This window comes from Nannospalax galili, unplaced genomic scaffold (genome assembly GCF_000622305.1).
Source record: "Nannospalax galili isolate Female #2095 unplaced genomic scaffold, S.galili_v1.0 scaffold510, whole genome shotgun sequence".
NCBI classification, from domain to species: domain Eukaryota; kingdom Metazoa; phylum Chordata; class Mammalia; order Rodentia; family Spalacidae; genus Nannospalax; species Nannospalax galili.
This window is the reverse complement of record NW_008329677.1, coordinates 1,928,448-1,948,034: the sequence shown is the minus strand read 5'-3', so window position 1 is coordinate 1,948,034 and position 19,587 is coordinate 1,928,448. Positions and strand designations below refer to the sequence as shown.

Sequence of the window (19,587 nt, the reverse complement as noted above, 5' to 3'; positions counted from 1 at the left end):
TGGTTTTCAGAGTGAATTTTGTGCTTTTGAATATTTATCAGTAGATTCAAAGTTCTCTTTGCACAAAGTTTTAGTGTCATTTTAAAGTATTGATTTATTTTTATTTTATGTGTATGAGTGCATTTTATGTGCCTGGGTGCATATAAGTGCACTGGTGTCATGCAGTGCCCATGGAGGACAAAAAGGGGCATTGGATTCTATGGAACTGGAGTTATGGATGGTTGTTAGCTGCCATGTGGGTGCTGGGATTCAAACCTGGATTTTCTGTAAGGACAGCAGTGCTCTTAACCATTGAGTCATCTCTTCAGTCCCCCTTAGTATCATTTTTATAGACAATAAATATTATGACTTTTTACAATTTACCTAAGAATATGGCAAGAAATAAAAATAGCTGTGTAGTAACTGGATGATAAAGGCTATCCCCTTTGGAAAATGCATATAATATGCCATATATATATACATACACGTATATACATAAAGATTGCACACAGTGATAATAGAATGCTAAGTTCTTTTTTCTTTTTATTCCTAAGTATTCTTTTTTTCCCTAAGTATTCTTTAGAGTTATTTTGAAGCAATGATGTATTTCAAGGAACTTTGTATAATGAAAACACAAAAATCTATAACTCATGATCCATGTATTATATACAAATTTTAAGGGACTTTAAGATTATTTCTCAAATTATGGTTCTGGAATCAATACAAAGTCAGCTCAATGAGAGCAGGAATTGTGGACTATCTTGTTCTCTAGTGAGTCCCCAGCATCTGGACACACTAAGAACATGCACGGGTATTTAATAAACATCGTGACTGATAGAATGAATGAACTGTTCTTAGTAATGCCAATTTAATATCAGTTTTAGGGAAATACATTTTAGTTGGGAATTTACTTGGTATGCATATTCATTTTTCACTTTTTTTAAATGTTCCTATCAATTGCCACATAAAGGCCATTAGGACATGTGCCTGATTTGTGCTTCCTTCTGCTGGCCATAGGTCCTTTCTGCTCATTCCAGGTAAACCCAAAACAAACAGCCTGCTTGCTGTTCCTAGAACCAGATGCAGAAGCAACACAGAGTTCCTTATGATAGACACTCAGCAATAGGGTCACACTATTGCTGACCTAGAACTTTCCATCTTCCATCCTCAGCCTCCTGAATCTGGATGTGTTTCAGCATTCTGCTCTTTTACCTGAGTTAAAAACTTTTGCAAAACAGCTCTCAGAGGGGCTTAGGGAGATAGCTCAGTCAGTAAAGGACTTGCCACATAAGCATAAGGACCTGAGTTCAAACCCCAAGACCCAGGTAAAAATACCAGATGTGGTGGTGTGCTTGTGATCCCAGCACTGGGGAGGTGTAGACAAGAGAATTCCTGGGATTCACTGGCTAGTCAGTCTAGCCTATTTGGTGAGCTCCAGACAAATGTGAGACCCAGTCTTGAAAAATGAGTGAAATTCCATAGGATGACACCCAAGCACAGGCACATGCATGCACACACACACACACACACACACACACACACACACACATTAAAAGAAGAATAGAATATCACTCAGAGACAAATATAGGCATATAGACATATAGCAGCCCTGTACCATTAAAAATACACTGTGACTACATTTGTCATTTTAATTTTTCTAACAGCCACATTAATCCAAATAGCAAAACTAGGTAAAATCAATCACAGTGTTATAGCCTGTTATATACAAAATATTGTTTCATTGTGTGATGAGTATAAAAGGATTAATGAGGTATTTTATATTCATTTTTGTACTAGCTCATAAAAATTCAGCTGCTATTTTGTACTTTACACCTATGAATTTTGAGAAGCCACATTCCAAGTGGTTAGAGTCCTGTGGTGGGCAGTATAACTTTAGGGGTGGTCACAAACTTATAGCTATTGCCCATTTCTTCTCCCACTGAAATTCTTGGAACGCATGGTTATGGGATGGGGCCTGAGCCACTGGAATGTGGAGTTGCCACCAACTCACATGGAAAAGGCACCTGGATAGAAGGGACCAGGAGATACTGTTATGGCAATCAGATGCCATGTTAGCTCGTGTGGAAGATCCTTAAGATTAAGCTTGTCCAAATTTTATACAGTATTTTGCACTTTCTGTCTAATTCTAGTTTCTGTTTTCACTTCAATAATCTAAACCTATATTGGTATATATTTGATGATTTAATATTGTTATTTCTACTACATTTTTCTTTATCAAATGAAGGTTTTTTTTCTCACACTGACTTTAGCCTTAAGGTCTAACTTGTGTGATACTTATGCAACTATGCTAGCTAGCCTTCTTTGGTGTGCGTGTGTGTGTGTGTGTGTGTGTGTGTGTGTGTGTGTGTGTGCTGGTGTCTTAGTTTATTTCTCCATTGTTGTGACAAAACACTCTGACCAATACCAACTTGGGGAAGAAAGGGTTTATTCAGCTTACATCTCCCAGGTCGCAGTTCATCAGGGAGCCCAAGGTAGGAACTCAGGGCAGGAACCTGGAAGCAGGAGCTGGAGCACAGGCCATGGAGGAGCTCTGCTTGCTGGCTTGCTCCCCTGGCCCCTGCTCAGTTTGCTCTCTTATCCAACACAGGCCCACCTGCCCAGGGGTGGCACTACCCACAGTGGGCTGGGCCCTCCCACATCACTCAACAATCAAGAAAATGCCCCACAGACATGGCCACAGGCCAGTTCAATGGAGGCAATTCCCCAATTGAGGGTCCCTCAACCCAGGTGTGTCAAGTTGACACTATAGCTATCCAGAACAGCTGGGTTCATTGCCCTTCTTTCTTTTCAACATTCTTTGATATTTTGTGTATAGATTATATATACTATTTTCATGTAATAGTACATATAGCAACATCTTATTGAGATGGGCTTCATATGCTCTGTCCACTTAAGTGCATACTTTGATGGCTCTTAGTACATATATGATGACTCACTGTCATCACTTCTCTCTTTCATCAGCCCTGAGCCTACCCCACATCCATTGAGCAGTTACTCCAGTTAACATCTCCCCACAGCCCACTTTCTGTCTATAAAATTGCCTATTCTGGACATCTCATATAAATGGAATTTTTATACATGACTTTTCTCAGTTGAGGCATATGCAGTTAATTCATTCTTTTTTATTGCTGAGTAATATTCCATTGTTATGCATATGCCACATTCTGCCTGCCCTTCTCCTTTTGGGCTGTTGTAACTAAAGGTGCTATAAACATCTTATATGACATTTGTTTTTTATTCCCCCCTTTCTCCAATAATTTTGTTCTTGTTTATAACATGTATATCTTTAATCCATCAGAACTAGATTTTGGTGCAAGCTGTCTGTATCAGAACCAAGTTCTCATCTTTCCCTTATATATTGCTTAAGGTGATACTAATTGATTGTATTCTTACCAGTAAATTATATATACACATCTTTGCAAATATGCCATTTTATTTATAATACACGTCCATGTGAGTGGGAAGGGGTTCACAAGCCCTCCTCACCCATAACCGAGGAGCTATGGACAGTTGATGACTTCTGGGGAAGGGAGAATCAGTTTTCTTCAAGGGTGTGGCCCCTGGTGGGGATACCATGCTCCAGTGGATGGCCCCACCCCTAGGAGTATATGAGAAGACAAACTGGAGTTGATGGCTTATTTTGGAGCAGAGGGTGAATATGATCATAATATATTGTGTGAAATTCTCAAAGAATTAATAAAATATTTTATAAATACGTAACTATTACAATTTTATCATATTCACTACAGTCAAGAGTTATAGATTAGAATAGTTTATTAATATTAAGATCAATGACCTTTTTCTATTTAGTAATAAAACCCTAGAGAGAATTCACTGCTAAGCTCTTTTGCAGAGCACCCATTATAAAATGAACCTATGGAGCTCTGGCCTGAAGTGGGAAAATTAATCTACCCTCCTGTGGGCCTACTTCTCCAATCCTTGGCAAGCAAGCATCCTGCAAGTACTTGAAGCCCCTGTTCCAGGATATGCTGAATACCTGTGTGCAGCATTGGCAAGGGTTCACAAAGTTGCCAGTTGGACATATCATGACCCCCTTTACCTACAGTGGGGACAGCCACCCCATTGCTACAACCAGAGATTTCACAAATTGTGCATCTGACATTTAGCATTCTCCATGCCCATGCCCAAGACCCCATTGGAGGTAGAAGATGGTTTTAACACCACCTCTGTTGCTCCATTCACATGATTGTCCAACAGATGTCCAAGGTAAAACACCAGTGACAGAGGGAGGCACTGGGGAGGCAAGGGTGGAGACAGGACAGGTGGGAGAAGACCCATCTTAAAGAGATGGAGGGAGGTGGGGATTAAAGATGAACCAAGGCTCCAAACCCCTACACATGCTGTTGTCTCATTAAGCTTTACTTAAACACACAGAATCACAGTTAAAATTTTTAAGAATTCTAAGCTAGTGACCTCAGAGAATTGAACTCCAAGGGTGAGGCCTTTTGGAACATGCAACTCTGAGCTGCTCTGTGGGGACTATGCATATGAAGTCAGCCCCAGTCAAAATAAATTCTCACCTTTTTCTTTTGGGTCTTTTGTTTGAGACAGGGTCTTTCTGTAACCCCAGCTTGCCTGGAACTCACTGTGTAGACCGGGTTGGTCTCAAACTCACAGAGATCCACCTGCCTCTGCCTCCTGAGTGCTGAGATTAAAGGTGTCTACCACCCACGCCTGACTAATTTCTCAAATTTTTTGGGGTCTTTTTGAGACAAGGTCTCCCTGTAGCCCCAGCTGGCCTTGAACTCACAGAGATCCACCTGCCTCTACCTTCTGAGTGCTGGGACTAAAGGCATGTGCCACCACGCCCAGCCTAAATTTTCAACTTTTAAATATTCTTTTAAAATATGGGAGAGAGACTCACTCTCTATATGAAGTAGTTCCCCAATGTGAAATAAACTGTGTTGAACATTTTAATTATATGTACTAAATTATATGCATCTAGGTCATATGCACTTAAAAATGTAGCTGTGTCCTCTTCACTTCAGGGTACTAGCAGTGATTTTTGTCTTATTCTTTGTACTTTTCATATGTTTTTCAGGTATTCTAGAATGAAATTAGCTGCTTTTATTAATTAATTGTCTTATTGTTACATATTTCTTAAATATACCTTAAAAGATATTATTTTATACATGTGATATAATTTAGTCTTGTTGCAGTAATGCATATTGTAGTGCTTTAACCAAGAAACATACTCCCTTCTTATCCAGGTCCATTAAAATAAGATTAGCCACATTCTCGGATACTTCTGGTGTTGAAAATCTTGTCAGCACCCTCCTGCTGCGTAAAAAGATACTGGAGGATTTAGCCCAATACAACAAGGCTTGCAGAGACCCTGTAAGTATTGGTAGAGACTAGGGTAGCTTCGCTTCATTTTCTTTGTCCTAATGGACATTTGTGACCCATGAAGATTCAGACTTGAAGCTTCCTTGGACAACAGTTATCACAAACTCAACAGATGTCCAGTGCTTTAAAAGATTTCTTTTTCTAGTGGTAGTAACAAGTTTGATGTTATGGAATAGGTCAATATTTGGAAAATCTGCATAGCTTGTTGACCAATGTTTTCTAGAAAAACCATATGCAAAGTTACAAAAGCATAGATAAGTGTAAGAGGCATCCAGAGTGTCAAATAGACAATTAGATTTTAGTATAGTAGTGCATAAAATGTTCAAGTGGCACATTGCAACTAATCTTGAAGAGGAATATCCACAATTATTTGAAAAGATTACTTAAATACTTGTCCCTTTTCTAACTACATATTGTGAAGACAGATCAGAATTTATGTATATATATATATATTTTTTTCAACCAAAGCAGCATATGGTGACAGATCGACTGAAGAAGCAGTTATAAGAATCCAACCGTCTTCTAAAGCCAGACATTAATGAGAGTTCCAGAAACAGAAAACAGTGCTACTCTACATATTTTGTTTAGGAAAATATAATGTTTCTTTTATTCAAGATATATAATTTGTATTAATATACCATGTATTGTTATTTTAAAATGAAAGAATAAGCAAATTTAACATTTTGCTTTATCAATACTTTTATTTTTTATTGATTGATACCTTTTGTGATTTTCATATAATGTAATTTGATGGTATCTAGATCCCCTCCCCTATCCACACTTCCCTTTTTGTATCCACATGACTCAATTTAATGTACTCTATGATATATTCTAATAAGGCCTATGGAGTCTAATTTGTGTCCCCAAATGTCCTTCAGTGTGGGTCCATTAACCTGATTACCTACCGAGTCCCATCTTTGAAAGACACTGCCTCTGTCCCTCCCATGAGCCTTCAGAATTTTCTTGGGTTGGAGTTTCTTACCTACACTTCCTCATGTCTATTTTGAGCTTGCATAGGATTTGTGCATGCTGTCACCATTGCTGTGAGTAACTGACCAGCTGTCTGGAAAAGTCTGTTTCCTTGTAGAAAAGCTAATAAATTCAGTTTTTTCTAGGTTCGAATTTCTCATACAGAAAGTAGTAATAGAAAATGGCATACACAGAAGCCAAAGCTTTTTGGAGTCGTCAACTGTGTAGATGTCCAGGTATCCTAAAAACTGAGAAGCCCAGGTATAGAACTAAAGAAAGCCTATTCAGAGTATAAGGGACTGGGATTTGAATCATAGGTTCATCTCCATGAACTGCAGATCTTGTGATGTGCCCAGCCTTCTAAGCCTTGTTATTTGTGTAAATGAAATAGATGTAATAATAATAGTCCCATTAGAGTGTGGGGATAAATGTGAACTGAGCACAAGGTGGGCACTGACCTTAATGCCTGCTTCACAGTTAACTGTGGGTATGTGTTAGTTCTGTTATTGTTATGCAACCATGGCTAGTGAGTTCACAGTCATTAATTCATTAGTGACTGATTTCAGAGACCTCGATAGTGATGTTTTTTAGGACTTAAACTCATCCTTATCTTTTCAGGATGGAACAGCACTGCAGGTATTTGTTGCTGAAGTCGCAGAACAAATAGTTGGCATTGCAGTGATCAGAAAAGAAATGGTAAGGTACAAAATGGCCTTTTATTCCTTGAGTGTGACTTTTATACCATGAATTGGCACACAGTGTCTCTTTGAAGTTTTATTTTTACTCACTTGATGTGAATGAATCATTTTCCTATAGTTTGTGGTCATGGGCTTGCCTTCCACTTGATAGACTTTCAAGTCTCCTTTTCTTTTCTCCAGTTTAAAATGTTTATAATTACAAAGAAAACATGAAGATTCTCATTCTTAAAAATCTAAATCTTCCACCCACCCCTAAATCCCACTGCTCTCACCAAAAAATTTCTATTGTAATTAGTCATTTATCTTCCCGAGAATTCTTCCTTTCATTCAATTACATGTATCGTGTGTGTTTGTGTGTCTACTTTATTCCAAAACATTTTTTACTGAGTAATCCATTATTTTGCTTCTAATATAAAGTATTTTTACATTTATTAAATTTCCATATTCCTGTCTATTTTTAAAAATATTTTATTATTTTTTTCATGTGTATGAGTGTTTTGCCTGCACATGTAAGCACACCATGTGTGTGCTGTTCCTGTGAAGGCCACAAGAGGGCACTGAATCCAGAACTGGAGTTAGAGATGGTTGTAAGCCACCATGTAGGTGTTGGGAACAGAACCTGGGTCCTCTGCATGATTACATGTGCTCTTCACCACTGAATTATACCCCAGTCCCCTCATATCTGTTCTTAAGCTCTATTCTATGCCATGTATCTATTTATTGATACCTGCTTAATAATTGTGTTTTAGTATCTAGTAATGGACTTTCTTTCATCTTCTCTGCTTTTTTCTTTTCCTTGAGATAGGTTCTTATATAGCCCATGTAGTCCAGGCTAGCCTTGTACTTGCTATCTTATCATATAAGCAAGTATGATCTTGAAGTCCTAATCCTCCTGCCTGTACTTGCCAAGTGCTGGGGTCTCAGGTGTGTATCACCACATCCAGCCTTCATTTGCCTTCTTTTTCTAAATTTTCTTAGATGTTTCTCCTTTCAGATAAACCTACTAATGTTATTAATTTATCTGTGCCTGTATGGATTTTATAAAAACAATTTAATTTCCTCTGAGGAATATGGCTATCTGCATTATTGTTTAATTCTGGGTTAATTTTGGAAAGTTTTTCATGCATGTTTTTGGGCCAGTAATATGGCTTGGATGTTAAGTGTATCCTCCAAAGACTCATGCATTAGAAGTGTCCCCCAATATGACAATGTTAAGAAGTAGGGGGATCTTTAAAATGTAGAAATGCCTGGGAATTGGACAGGTCATTGGGGGGTACTGCCTGGAGAAGGGATTAAGTAGTTCTTGGGGGATCCCAGTTAGTTTACATGAGAGTGAATAGTTATAAAAAGAAAGAGGTGGGCCTCTCCTCTCCCTTTTCATCTTACCATGAGCTCTCTTTGTCTTCTACATGTTCATACCATAATGCACTCTGCCTTTAGGCCCTCACCACAGCTCAGACCAATGTGGTGGCCTCCATAACAGTGACCTGAATAAACCTCTTTACTTTATAATGAGCCCAGCCTTGAGTATTCTTTTATAGCAATGGAAAACAAACTGATGCAGTCCTGCGTTAGTTATTAGTTATTATTTTCCCTGCAGGCTCATCATCTACTTTTTCCACTTTATTTTGTTCTATGAGCCTGGCTGAAAAATATACCTTTGTCCTTTGGTTTCCTGTTAGGTTTGACCAATGTGGGGAGGCTCCGACACGAGCAGGGGGTCAGTGAGTTTGGGATGTCTACAACTGGCTGATATCTCTGCTGAACTCACTGGCCTTTTCTCCAGGATGTTCTCTTTGTGGATTCCAGTGCCTCTTCCTCCTAGGCCACCCACCAAGGCCGTTAATAGTTGGTACTTGCTGCTGTACCATCCCTGCTAATTTCCCTACACCCTCCCCATCTTTGTAAATATTCCATTTGTTGAACTTACCTCCAATTATCCTAATTTGAACATACCATCTGTCTCCTCCTGTGACCCTGCCCCAGTATACTCCTGGACATTTGTGATTTCTTTCTATATATTTTATAATTTTTCTTGGTATTTTAAATAGATAGTTCTCATTGTACTTTATAAAATGTTTATTTTAGTATAGAGGAAAAATCACTGAGTTTTTAATGTTAGTCTTATATCCAGCTACCTTTCCGAAGTCTCTTTTTCACTGTGAGAGTTTAAAAATGGATTCTTTTTCCTAACATAGCAGTACTTTCAGGCTACTCTGTTGCTGAGAGCAGTTAGAGGCCAAGCTTGGATTCAAAGAATGGAGGAGTGGACTCTCCATCTCGATTGCGGCAAGGGCACTGTGGGAAAGCATGTGGAGTGGGAGATACTGTTGTGGTGGCCATCTTGGTCTCTCCCCTTCCCCTCTTCTTTTTCTACAAGGTCTCATGTAGCCCAGGCTGGTCTGGTACTAGCTACGTAGTCAAAGATGAGCTTGAACTCTTTTTTCTTACTAATAAGTCATAAATAGATTTATTTTAACATAATTCTGTTATAGATATAATTTTACTGTCTATTAATATCTAAACTAAATTTGCTTACTAATGAGATGGATGTGCTTGTTTGTTTTTATAATCAGAGAATTAAATCTCAGCTGAATATTTGATAGTGCCAGAAATAGAACATCTTCAATATTTTTCAGAGTTGATTGACATTTGATGTTATAATTATTAATGCTGAGAATATTACTTTGCATAAATACATAGTACAAATGGCAGAAGTATGTTTAATGCCATTTCAGAAATTCTTGAGAATTATTTCCTAATCCCACACTGAAATTCATTAATTCTTTTTTTTTTTTTGGCCCATTTAGTTTTTTTTTTAGCTTAAAAAAAAAAACTTCATTAGAATTTCATACATGCATATAAGGCGTTTTGATCAAATCCATGTCTATTCTCTCCCCTCCAACACCTCCCATAGTTCCCCATCGCTTTTTTCTGACAACTTTGTATACTTTTCTTTCTTTCTTTTTTTCTTTCTTTCCTTCTTTCTTTTCTTTTTAAAATTTATTTAGTAACCCATGATTAGAAGAAGCATTCCTTTACAGCTTTAACATATTCAATAACAATTTCCAGAGCAAAGATACATCTCTTTCAAAAGTGGCTGTAAATTTTTAGGTTCACAGTTGAATGAATACAGTTATACAACATTGAACTGGGTATAAACCCTGTAAGACATAAAATTGAATGAGTTTTTAACCTTTAAAAAAGATCTCTATTTCATTTTAAATTATACTGTTTCCTACAGAAAGACTCAATTTTAATACTACTAACACTTAGATGTTTGCACATGGGTCTCTAATCTCTATGTATCTGATTATTACTAGTCACAGTCTGTTACACTCGGCTCCTTGGCACCTGAGTATGGATATAGTCATCAGATAGATTTCAGTGGTAATGTTTATCACCTCTACTAATTAACATGAAGTAAATTTTTATGCTTCCTCCTCAAATATAACTCATTTAAAAATTTGTTGATTTTTTTGTGTGTATATCATACAAAAAATTCCAAACAATCTTATTCATCTCTATACCCACTTTCCAAATGGCACCCTCCATTAGCCTACCCCCCCCAACTGGAGCCTATATACTCTGTCATCCATGTTACTGTCCATTGTGTTGTCAGCACCCCCACCCACTACTACTTGCCCTTCTGGTGAATCTAGTCAGCCTATCTAGAGGTCTTTTTTTGGGGGAGGGTCTGCTGTTCTTCATTTAGTGGTAATCAGTTGTCAATATTCCTTTAGATAATATTGGGATCTGCTGTTCATTTTCCCAAATCTATGCTGGGTTACTGTCTGGGAGTCTCTTGGGCCATCCTGGCCAACAACTCAAAGGAAAGTATCTCCTGTCTGGCATTGTTTTTTGTTATGAAGCCTTTAGCTATACATATGGACTTTAAAAAAATTATATTGATCCCTTTAATCTTTGGTTATACTTTCCTTTTTGGGTGTTTAAGATCCTACAGTTGGCCCAGATAAACCAATTTATTTTTACTCTTAAGGCCATCTGAGTATCTGTTCCTCAGGGGTCACATAGGATTGGGAGGAGCCACTTGCTCCTTTCTTTTACCAGTTCCACCTATATGATGATAAGTCAAAGGTCCTGCTTGACCATGGCTGGCTTCGCTTCGAAGCATGGAGGAAATGTTTCCTCTGTGTTGACCCTCCTCTTTGTAGACTGTACACTGGTTCAAGTCCATCTTGTGGGGTCTCCATGGCCTCCTTGATCAAGAGGACAGGTGACTCACCACAGTTACAGGACATTTTGAGAGATGCTCATAGTCCCCTGGAACTTAGTCGACCTAGGAGGGTAAGGAGCCAAAACTGTCCTTTATGTCCCTCTGACCAAATTAGTTTAGGCCTCAAAGTATAGCTGTTTAAACATGCAAGGTTAGTTCCATCAGTTTGATAACTTTTAATTACCATGTGCCATGTAGATAAAGCTTGGGCAAAGACCAAACAGTCTCAGATAAACATTGCCTAGATATATATTATATTCCTTGAGCTAGTTGTATATATAATTTGTCAGTAGGTTGCTTGATTAATATGGTTCCCTCTGATTTTTTAAAAACTAGCTAGGCATTATTTATCTCTCGCATTGTCTAACCCTTGCACCATGGTTTCCCCATTTAAAGTCCCCCATTTTCCCATTTCTCCCTTACTAATACCCTTCCCCATAGTCCCACTTCTCTTGAGTTCCTTCATTTCCTTTATCCCCTAGGTTCATTGTATAACCTTCCTTCTCTCTCCCCTTAAAATAACCCCATTTTTATCCATAGCTCCCTTATTAATGCCTGTTTCCTACTGTTCTTCTCTTTCAGATTCTTTCTTTTCCTTTACCTCCCTGGTTCCTTTTCATTATCCTGGTTCCTGTAGTTATGTCTGGATACATAAGCACTTATCAGGATTTGGTGCTAGGATCCACATATGAGGGAGAACATATGTCATTTTTTTCTGAGTCTGTTACTTCACTTAGTGTAACACTTTCTATGAAGAGCCAGAATGCTCTGACTCCATTTTGGCTAGCTTCTTCAGACAAGCCTGGACAAGCTCAGACATACTGTAAATTTTTCCAGTTGCTAACCACCCCCCAAACTATAAATTAAGCAAGCCCTGGACATGTAAAAGCCTTATAAGGTGTGAACAAAAACTTCTGGCCCTAAAAGATATCAGTCAGCACATTCCAATGCCCTGAAGACAGCCCCTACCAATCAAGACTTTCCCCCATACCCAGGATATGGAGACAGCCAACTATTTTAAAAAGATGCTTGGCATGTGTGGGTTTCTGTGGAGTTCCCCTCCTGCCTACTATTGTTCGGGGCCAGACTCTTTGGCTCATGAAGTCTGTGCCTGGCTAGCCGCCATTTGGTTGTTGTCCTTTTTTTACTTTAAATTCCTTAATAAACTTTTTGTATAATCTTTTTGGGTATCTGTGGGAATTATTCTCGATTCTCGAACCCTAACATTTTGGGGGCTTGTCCGGGATTTGAGAATAGAGGCCCCAGACCCACGGGAGTGCCACCGAAGCTGGCCTTGGTAAGTTCTGCTTGCTTTTCTCTCTCTCTCTCTCTCTCTCTCTCTCTCTCTATCTATCTCTCTCTATCTCTATCTCTCTTGCTTTTCGGTAGCCTGGATATCCTGGGGCTCAACGGAGATTAGGAGGACACACTATTGATCCCAGAGCTGGAGGAAAATGGGGGATGCCCTGACTCTTCCTCCAGCCTGACTTGGAATCGAGGCAGGACTGACCCAGTGTCTTGGCCCAGCCCAATGTGGAATCCAGGCAGGTCAGTTGCAAGATTCTGGTCGAGTCTGACATAGAATCCAGGCTGGCCAAATCTTTTTGGGACAGGGACAGGGGCAGCCTTCTCGGCTGACTCCACGTGCTGTGAGATTTTCATTTCTCCTTCTAGGGAGCCACCATCTCATACTGTCCTCACCCTCTGCTCAGAGCTCCACCTTGTCTATCAACTTTCCATCCTACTTCTCATTTTCATTCCTCTCCTTATATTCTTTTTCTTGAAGCTTATCCCATGATGGGACAGAAAGTCTCATCATCTTCAGCTCCCCTTGATCTAGTTCTTAGTCATTTTCAGGATTACAAATGAGCGGCTTCAAACATGTCCGGACTCTGTGTCAAGCCAACCCTCCTCCAGACCCTCTGCACCATCGAATGGCCCTCCTTTGAAGTCAAATGGCCACCTGAAGGGTCCTTTAACCTCTCCCTCATCTACAGGGGTCAAGGAGTTATCTTTGGGGAACCGGGGCACCCTGACCAGATCCCCTACATCCTAGGTTGGCGATATCTGGTCACCGCCCTCCTGCCTAGCTGCGTCCCTTACTGCTGCCCCCGCCATCAGGCCCTAAGGGGTCAGGCACTTTGCTTCCCCTGAAGAAAGTCCAGACCAAAAACCCATCGAGTCCCAAAGTCCCCCTCTCGGCACCAGAGGAGAATTTACTCCCGCGGCCTTACAGGGCTCCATCGAGTGCTCAGGATAGACCTAGAGAGCGCAGGTCACGAGCCTCCTCCTCTTCTTCCAGTCCTTCCTAGTCTCTGTGCCAGCTCCTTGGCTGAGCTGGCCCCTCCCATGGCCGAGCCCAGCCCATTGCACACTTGCTCGCAGGGGGAAGGGAGAATTGTATGAGCTCTTCCCCTGAGGGAGATTGGGCCCCCGAGGGAGGATGGAATTGCACCCATAGTCTACTTTCCCTTTTCTACTGGTGACTTGTATAATTGGAAGTTACAGACTCCCTCCTTCACAGAGAAGCCTCAGGTCCTAGTTTTTCTCCTGGATACCACTGTTTTTACCCAGCAACCAACTTGGGATGATTGCCAACAGTTATTGAATATCCTGTTCATCACCAAGGAACAGAACTGCATCCTTTGGGAATGCAGACATGCAGTCCCTGGAAATGATGGGCGACCAACAGAAAATGAGTATTTGATTATGGCTGCTTTTCCTCTCATGCACCCAATGGAGGGGTGGGACTATAACACTCCCAAACGTAGGGAATGCCTAAAGGTCTATTACCAGATTCTTATGGGGGTGGTCTCTGGGCAGCTGCTAAGTGCCCCACCAATTTGTCTAAGGTCAGTCAGGTAATATAGGAAAGGGATGAGTCTCCTGGAGCGTACCTGGAGTGCCTCTTAGAGGCTTTCAGAACTTGTACTCCCATTAATTCAGAGGCCGCAGAGAATCAGATGGCCACCAATATGGCTTCCGTGAATCAGGCAGTTCCAGACATAAAATGAAAACTTCAAAAGCTGGAAGGTTTCGAGGGCAAAAACCTTTCTGAGCTGATGGCGGTGGCAAACAAGGTATTTAACAATAGAGAAACCCCTGAAGAAAGACAAACTAAAAGGTTGGTTAGGATATTGTTGGCTGAAAGCATGACAAATCCCAAATGGGGGGACCAACCCCCTATGAGAAAGAGAACCCGAGCCCCATGACCCCCACAGAAAGGTCAGCCCTGCCTAAAAAGAGACCAGTGTGCATATTGTAAACAGCTGGGCCATTGGGCTAGGGATGTTCTCAAAAGGCAGGATCCCAGCCTCCCTCCAAGCCCAAGATCCTCGAGTTGGCAAACCTAGAAAACTGAAGGGGCCCAGGCTTGGCCAGCCTCCACCATGAGCCCTGAGTGATCCTACTTCCTAGTTGACACTGGAGCACAATATTCAGTTTTGAAAGAGACTGTGGAAAAATTGACCAGTAAATGCACCTGGGTGCAAGGGGCCATGGGAATTGCTCAACACCCTTGGATTACCGAAAGGGAAGTAAACTTAGGTAAGAAAACAGTTTCACACTCTTTATGGTGATCCCAGAGTGCCTGTATCCATTATTAGGTAGGGACTTGCTAAATAAAATAAAGGCTCAGATCCATTTCTCTGGGAGAGGACCTCCTGATGTGACTGTACTGGATGTAGCCTATATCCTATGTTTACAACTAGAAGAAGAATGGAGAGTGCATGCCCCACCACCTCAAAAGAGACCAACCACTATCCTCAAGGACCTCCAGGCAACAATGCCTGGAGTTTGGGCGGAAACTAATCCCCCAGGGAGGGCCATCCAACAGCCACCAATAATGGTGACTTTAAAAACTAGTGCTCAGCCTGTAAGAGTAAAACAGTACCTGATGACTCTCCAAGCCAGGGCAGTAATTACCAAACACATAAACTGCCTTAGGGAGTTCGGTATTCTGGTACCATGCCAATCTCCATGGAACACCCCTCTCCTACCCATCAAGAACCGGGGACTAACGATTTCTGCCCAATGCAGGATTTAAGAGATGTTAACAAGAGGGTAGAGAATATCCACCCTACAGTCCCCAACCCATATACCCTGCTGAGCTCACTCTCTCTGGGGAGAAGGGTCTATGCTGTTTTAGATCTCAAGGATGCCTTCTTTAGCCTGACCTTGGCAAAGGAAAACCAACCCATTTTTGCCTTTGAGTGGCGAGACCCAAACCAGGAGTTTAATGGACAACTCACCTGGACGCAACTGCCACAGGGGTTCAAGAACTCCCCCACAATCTTTGACGAGGCTCTACATCAGGACTTGCAGGAGTATCGGGCCTTGCACCCAGAGGTAAGCCTCTGACAATATGTAGATGACCTGCTGATTGCCACTAAGGATAAGGGCACTTGTCTTCAGGCCACCAGAGATTTGCTCCTGACCTTGGACCAAGAAGGCTCAGCTCTGTGTCATGGAGGTAATGTACTTGGGGTACATATTAAGGGATGGACAGAGATGGCTGTCACCAGCCAAAAAACAAGCCATTATGGAAATTCCAAGCCCAAGATCCCACAGGCAGTTGCAAGAGTTCCTGGGATTGGCAGCTTCTGCCAGCTCTGGATACCCGGATTTGCCGAGCTGGCAAAACCCCTGTATGAAGCCACTTGAGGGAATGAGTCATCCTTCCTATGGACTGAGACTCAGGAGAGTTTCAAGAAATTAAAAAGACTTTATTGCAGTCTCCGGCCTTAGCTCTGCCGGATATCCATAAGCCCTGTCAGCTCTTTGTTGAGGAACAAGCTGGAATAGTGAAGGGAGTCCTGACCCAAATGCTCGGGCCTTGGAAGAGACCTGTGGCTTACTTGTTGAAAAAGCTTGATCCCGTGGCCTTGGGATGGCCGGGCTGCCACGGCCTTATTGGTTAAGGATGCAGAAAAGCTCACCTTGGGACAGCCCCTTATCATCACCACCCCTCACTCGAGTGAGGGGGTCCTTAAAAATCCCCCTGATTGATGGATGACAAATGGTCAGTTGATGCATTATTAGGCCTTGCTCTTTAACCCCCCTCACATCCAGTTCCTCTCCAGCACCACTCTCAGTCCTGCCACTTTGCTGTCAGAACCAGATCTTGAGGTCCTGCACGACTACCTGGAGGTACTCTGCAGCTTACCTGGGACTCAGGAAGACCTGACGGATGTTCCATGGCCCCACCCGGACTTAATTCTGTTCACGGATGGAAGTAGCTTCATTAAGAAAGGAACCAGGTATGCGGGGGTGGCAGTCATCAGTCCATTGTGGACAGTGTGGGCCTCCTCTCTACCAGTCAGGACCTCTGCCCAGAAGGCTGAAATAATTGCCCTGACTCAGGTCCTAAAGCTAAGACCAGACTGTTAACATTTTCTCTGATAGCCGTTAAGCTTTCGCTACAGCTCATGTCCACGGGGCTATATACAAGAAAAGGGGGATCCTGACAGCAGAAGGAAAGACTATCAAAAATAAACAAGAGATCTTAAAACTCCTGGAGGCCATATGGTTACCAAAGAGACTGGCCATCATCCATTGTCCTGGGTACCAAAAAGGGGATTCGCTGGAGGCACAGGGAAACAGGAGAGCAGACCTAGAGGCCAGAGAAGCAGCCCTAACAGCCTCGAACCTACTGGTTATCCTGCCTGAACCCCTCTTGCCAGAAGAGCCCTCCTACTCAGCTCAGGACAGATCAGGATTTAACTTCCCTGGAAAATACCTAGATCAAGCATGGATGGAGATCCACCTCTGATGGGAGGCTCAATCTACTGCATAAGCTGGCAGAGGACTTAATATATAAACTCAACAAAGGGACTCACCTAGGGAAAAGAAAGTTACAAAAACTCCTGACTCCGTACCACATCTTTAATCTAACCAAAATGATTGAGAGCTGTTTTTCCAGATGTTGCTCCTGCCAGGTTACTAATCCAAGAGGAAAAGTCATGCCCCCAGCCAGAAGGGAGAGGGGCACTGTGCCTGGAGTCCATTGGGAGGTGGACTTCACTGAAGTAAAACCTGGCAGGTATGGCTATAAATATCTCCTAGTTTTTGTAGATACATTTTCAGGATGGGTCAAAGCATTTCCCACAAAGAGGGAAACTGCCTCAACGATGGTTAAAAAGATCTTCAATGAACCAATACCAAGGTATGGACTCCCCTCTGTGATCGGGTCAGACAATGGACCAGCCTTCATCTCTAAGGTAATTCAAGAGTTAATTAAAACACTGGGAACTAATTGGAAGCTACATTGCGCATACCACCCTCAGAGCTCAGGGCAAGTAGAGAGAATGGATTGGACGCTTAAAGAGACCTTAACCAAATTTAACCCTAGAAACTGGCTATGACTGGACAGGCCTCCTACCTTTTGCCCTATATAGGGTCTGAAATACCCCCATACTCAAGGCCTAACAGCTTATGAAATCATGTATGACTGACCACCCCCTTTGCTTCCCAAGCTGCCTTCAGATGTGCTAATTGACTTGTCTGAATCCCAATTTCTTAAGTCCCTACAGGCCTTACCAATTGCACAAGACAATGTTTTCCCCTTGTTGAGGCACATCTATGAACTGCCACTGGTCCAACCACATGGATTCAAGCCATGAGACCTTGTTTGGGTGAGACAGCACCACAAGGATCCCCTTGGACCTTGTTGGAAGGGGCCACACATCATGATCCTCACCACCACCACTGCAGTTAAGATGGCCAGTGTCTGGACCTGGATACATCACTCACATCTAAAGCCTTCATCAGAGGATTGGTCAGACTGAGTTGACAAGATATGAAAGGTCACACGGGTAAAAGACAATCCTCTCAAGCTAAAAACTCTGCCACACCATAACCCTTGTTGCTTTTTTATGTTTTTTTAATAGAGCCTGCCCTAGATAACTCCCCCCATGGACTCCAGAACCTCACCTGGGTAGTTAGTAGCACATCCACTGGGAAGATAGTGAACATCTCCTCCCACCTGTGACCTCCAGGTGCCTGGTTCCCCAAAATTACATTCGACCTCTGCGACCTGTTTGAAGGAGCTTGGAAATTGTATACCCCGTCAGGCACTGAAAATTATGCTTGCCAGTCTCCCCTCAGCAGAAAGAGGGTGAAGAAGCGCTGCTTCTATGTTTGCCCAGGCAACAATGGTAACCAAAGAAGTACCTGTGGGGTACCAGGGGACTATTTCTGTGCTTCATGGAGCTGTGTGTCTACACAGTCACTACCAACTTGATCCAGGTATCTGCAGTCCCAGGCCTAACCCTTTGGTGAAACTCCAGATCAAGGCAATTCGAGGGACCCTGTACCTCCTCTAGATGCAACCCTATCTCCTTAAGCTTCACCCTGAAAGGAAAGGAACTTAAGAACCTACAAAAATGGATTGATGGGCAAACTTGGGGCCTCAAGTTATACACCACAGGAACTGATCCAGAAATACTTTTTTCAGTCCATCTTTAGATGGGTCCAGTCTTGGGGACCCAGATGGGGCCAGCTCAGACAGTGGTACAGCCTATAGGATGACCAACACTGGCTTTAACTATTTTTAAATCTGTTGAGAGGCCAGCTCCTAGCCAAATTGTCCAACTGGATAAAACCACTACTTTGCCCACACTTAGATCCACACCCCCAGAGGTCCAACAGGCCCAAGAGCCCTTGCAGCCATCCCCTGGGCTTACGAACCTCCTAAAAGCCACCTTTATTGCTTTAAATAATACCTCCCCTAACCTTACTATCCATTGCTGGTTTTGCATGGACCTGAACCCTCCCTTTTATGATGGGTTAGTTCTCCCAGGAAATTATGTTGTCACTTCTGGCCCCACTGCCTGTAGAAGTCCTCCACCTACAGGAAGAAGGGGACTTACTCTTACCCAAGTGTATGGAAAAGGGCTATGCATGACTCCCTCACATAAAATTGTCCCCTCTTCTTACCAACATCTGTGTAACTCTGTTCAAGAGATAGGGGCTACTACACCTAACCCATATATGGTGCCCCCCAACTCCACTTGGTGGGCCTGTACCTCTGGCCTAACTACATGCCCCCACTCATCCATTCTTAACCAGACTGGGGGGTTTTGTGTACTAGTGCAGCTGGTTCCCCATCTATATTATAGAACAGACATAGAAATGGAAACCAGAGTCTCAGAAGAGTCTAGACCTCATAGGGCCATAGGAACCACTGCAGTTTTCTTATCTACTCTACTCGGGGTCAGGGTAACCATTGCAACTGGTCCAGGGGCTTCAGCGCTAGTCTTCCAAGATAAAAATTATCACCTTCTTAGACAGGCCATAGACTTAGACATACAATCTTTA

General features: G+C 42.1%; 1 protein-coding gene across 1 annotated transcript in view; it reads left to right on the top strand.

Annotated features, from left to right (window-relative positions):
• The window catches only part of Cfap61 (cilia and flagella associated protein 61), a 319,254-nt gene that overhangs the window by 116,149 nt on the left and 183,518 nt on the right, over window positions 1-19,587 (top strand). Inside the window, exons 14-15 of the mRNA XM_008841463.2 lie at window positions 5,232-5,358; window positions 6,955-7,032. Coding sequence (XP_008839685.1) covers window positions 5,232-5,358; window positions 6,955-7,032 — 205 coding nt within the window. The remainder of the gene's footprint in view (window positions 1-5,231; window positions 5,359-6,954; window positions 7,033-19,587) is intronic.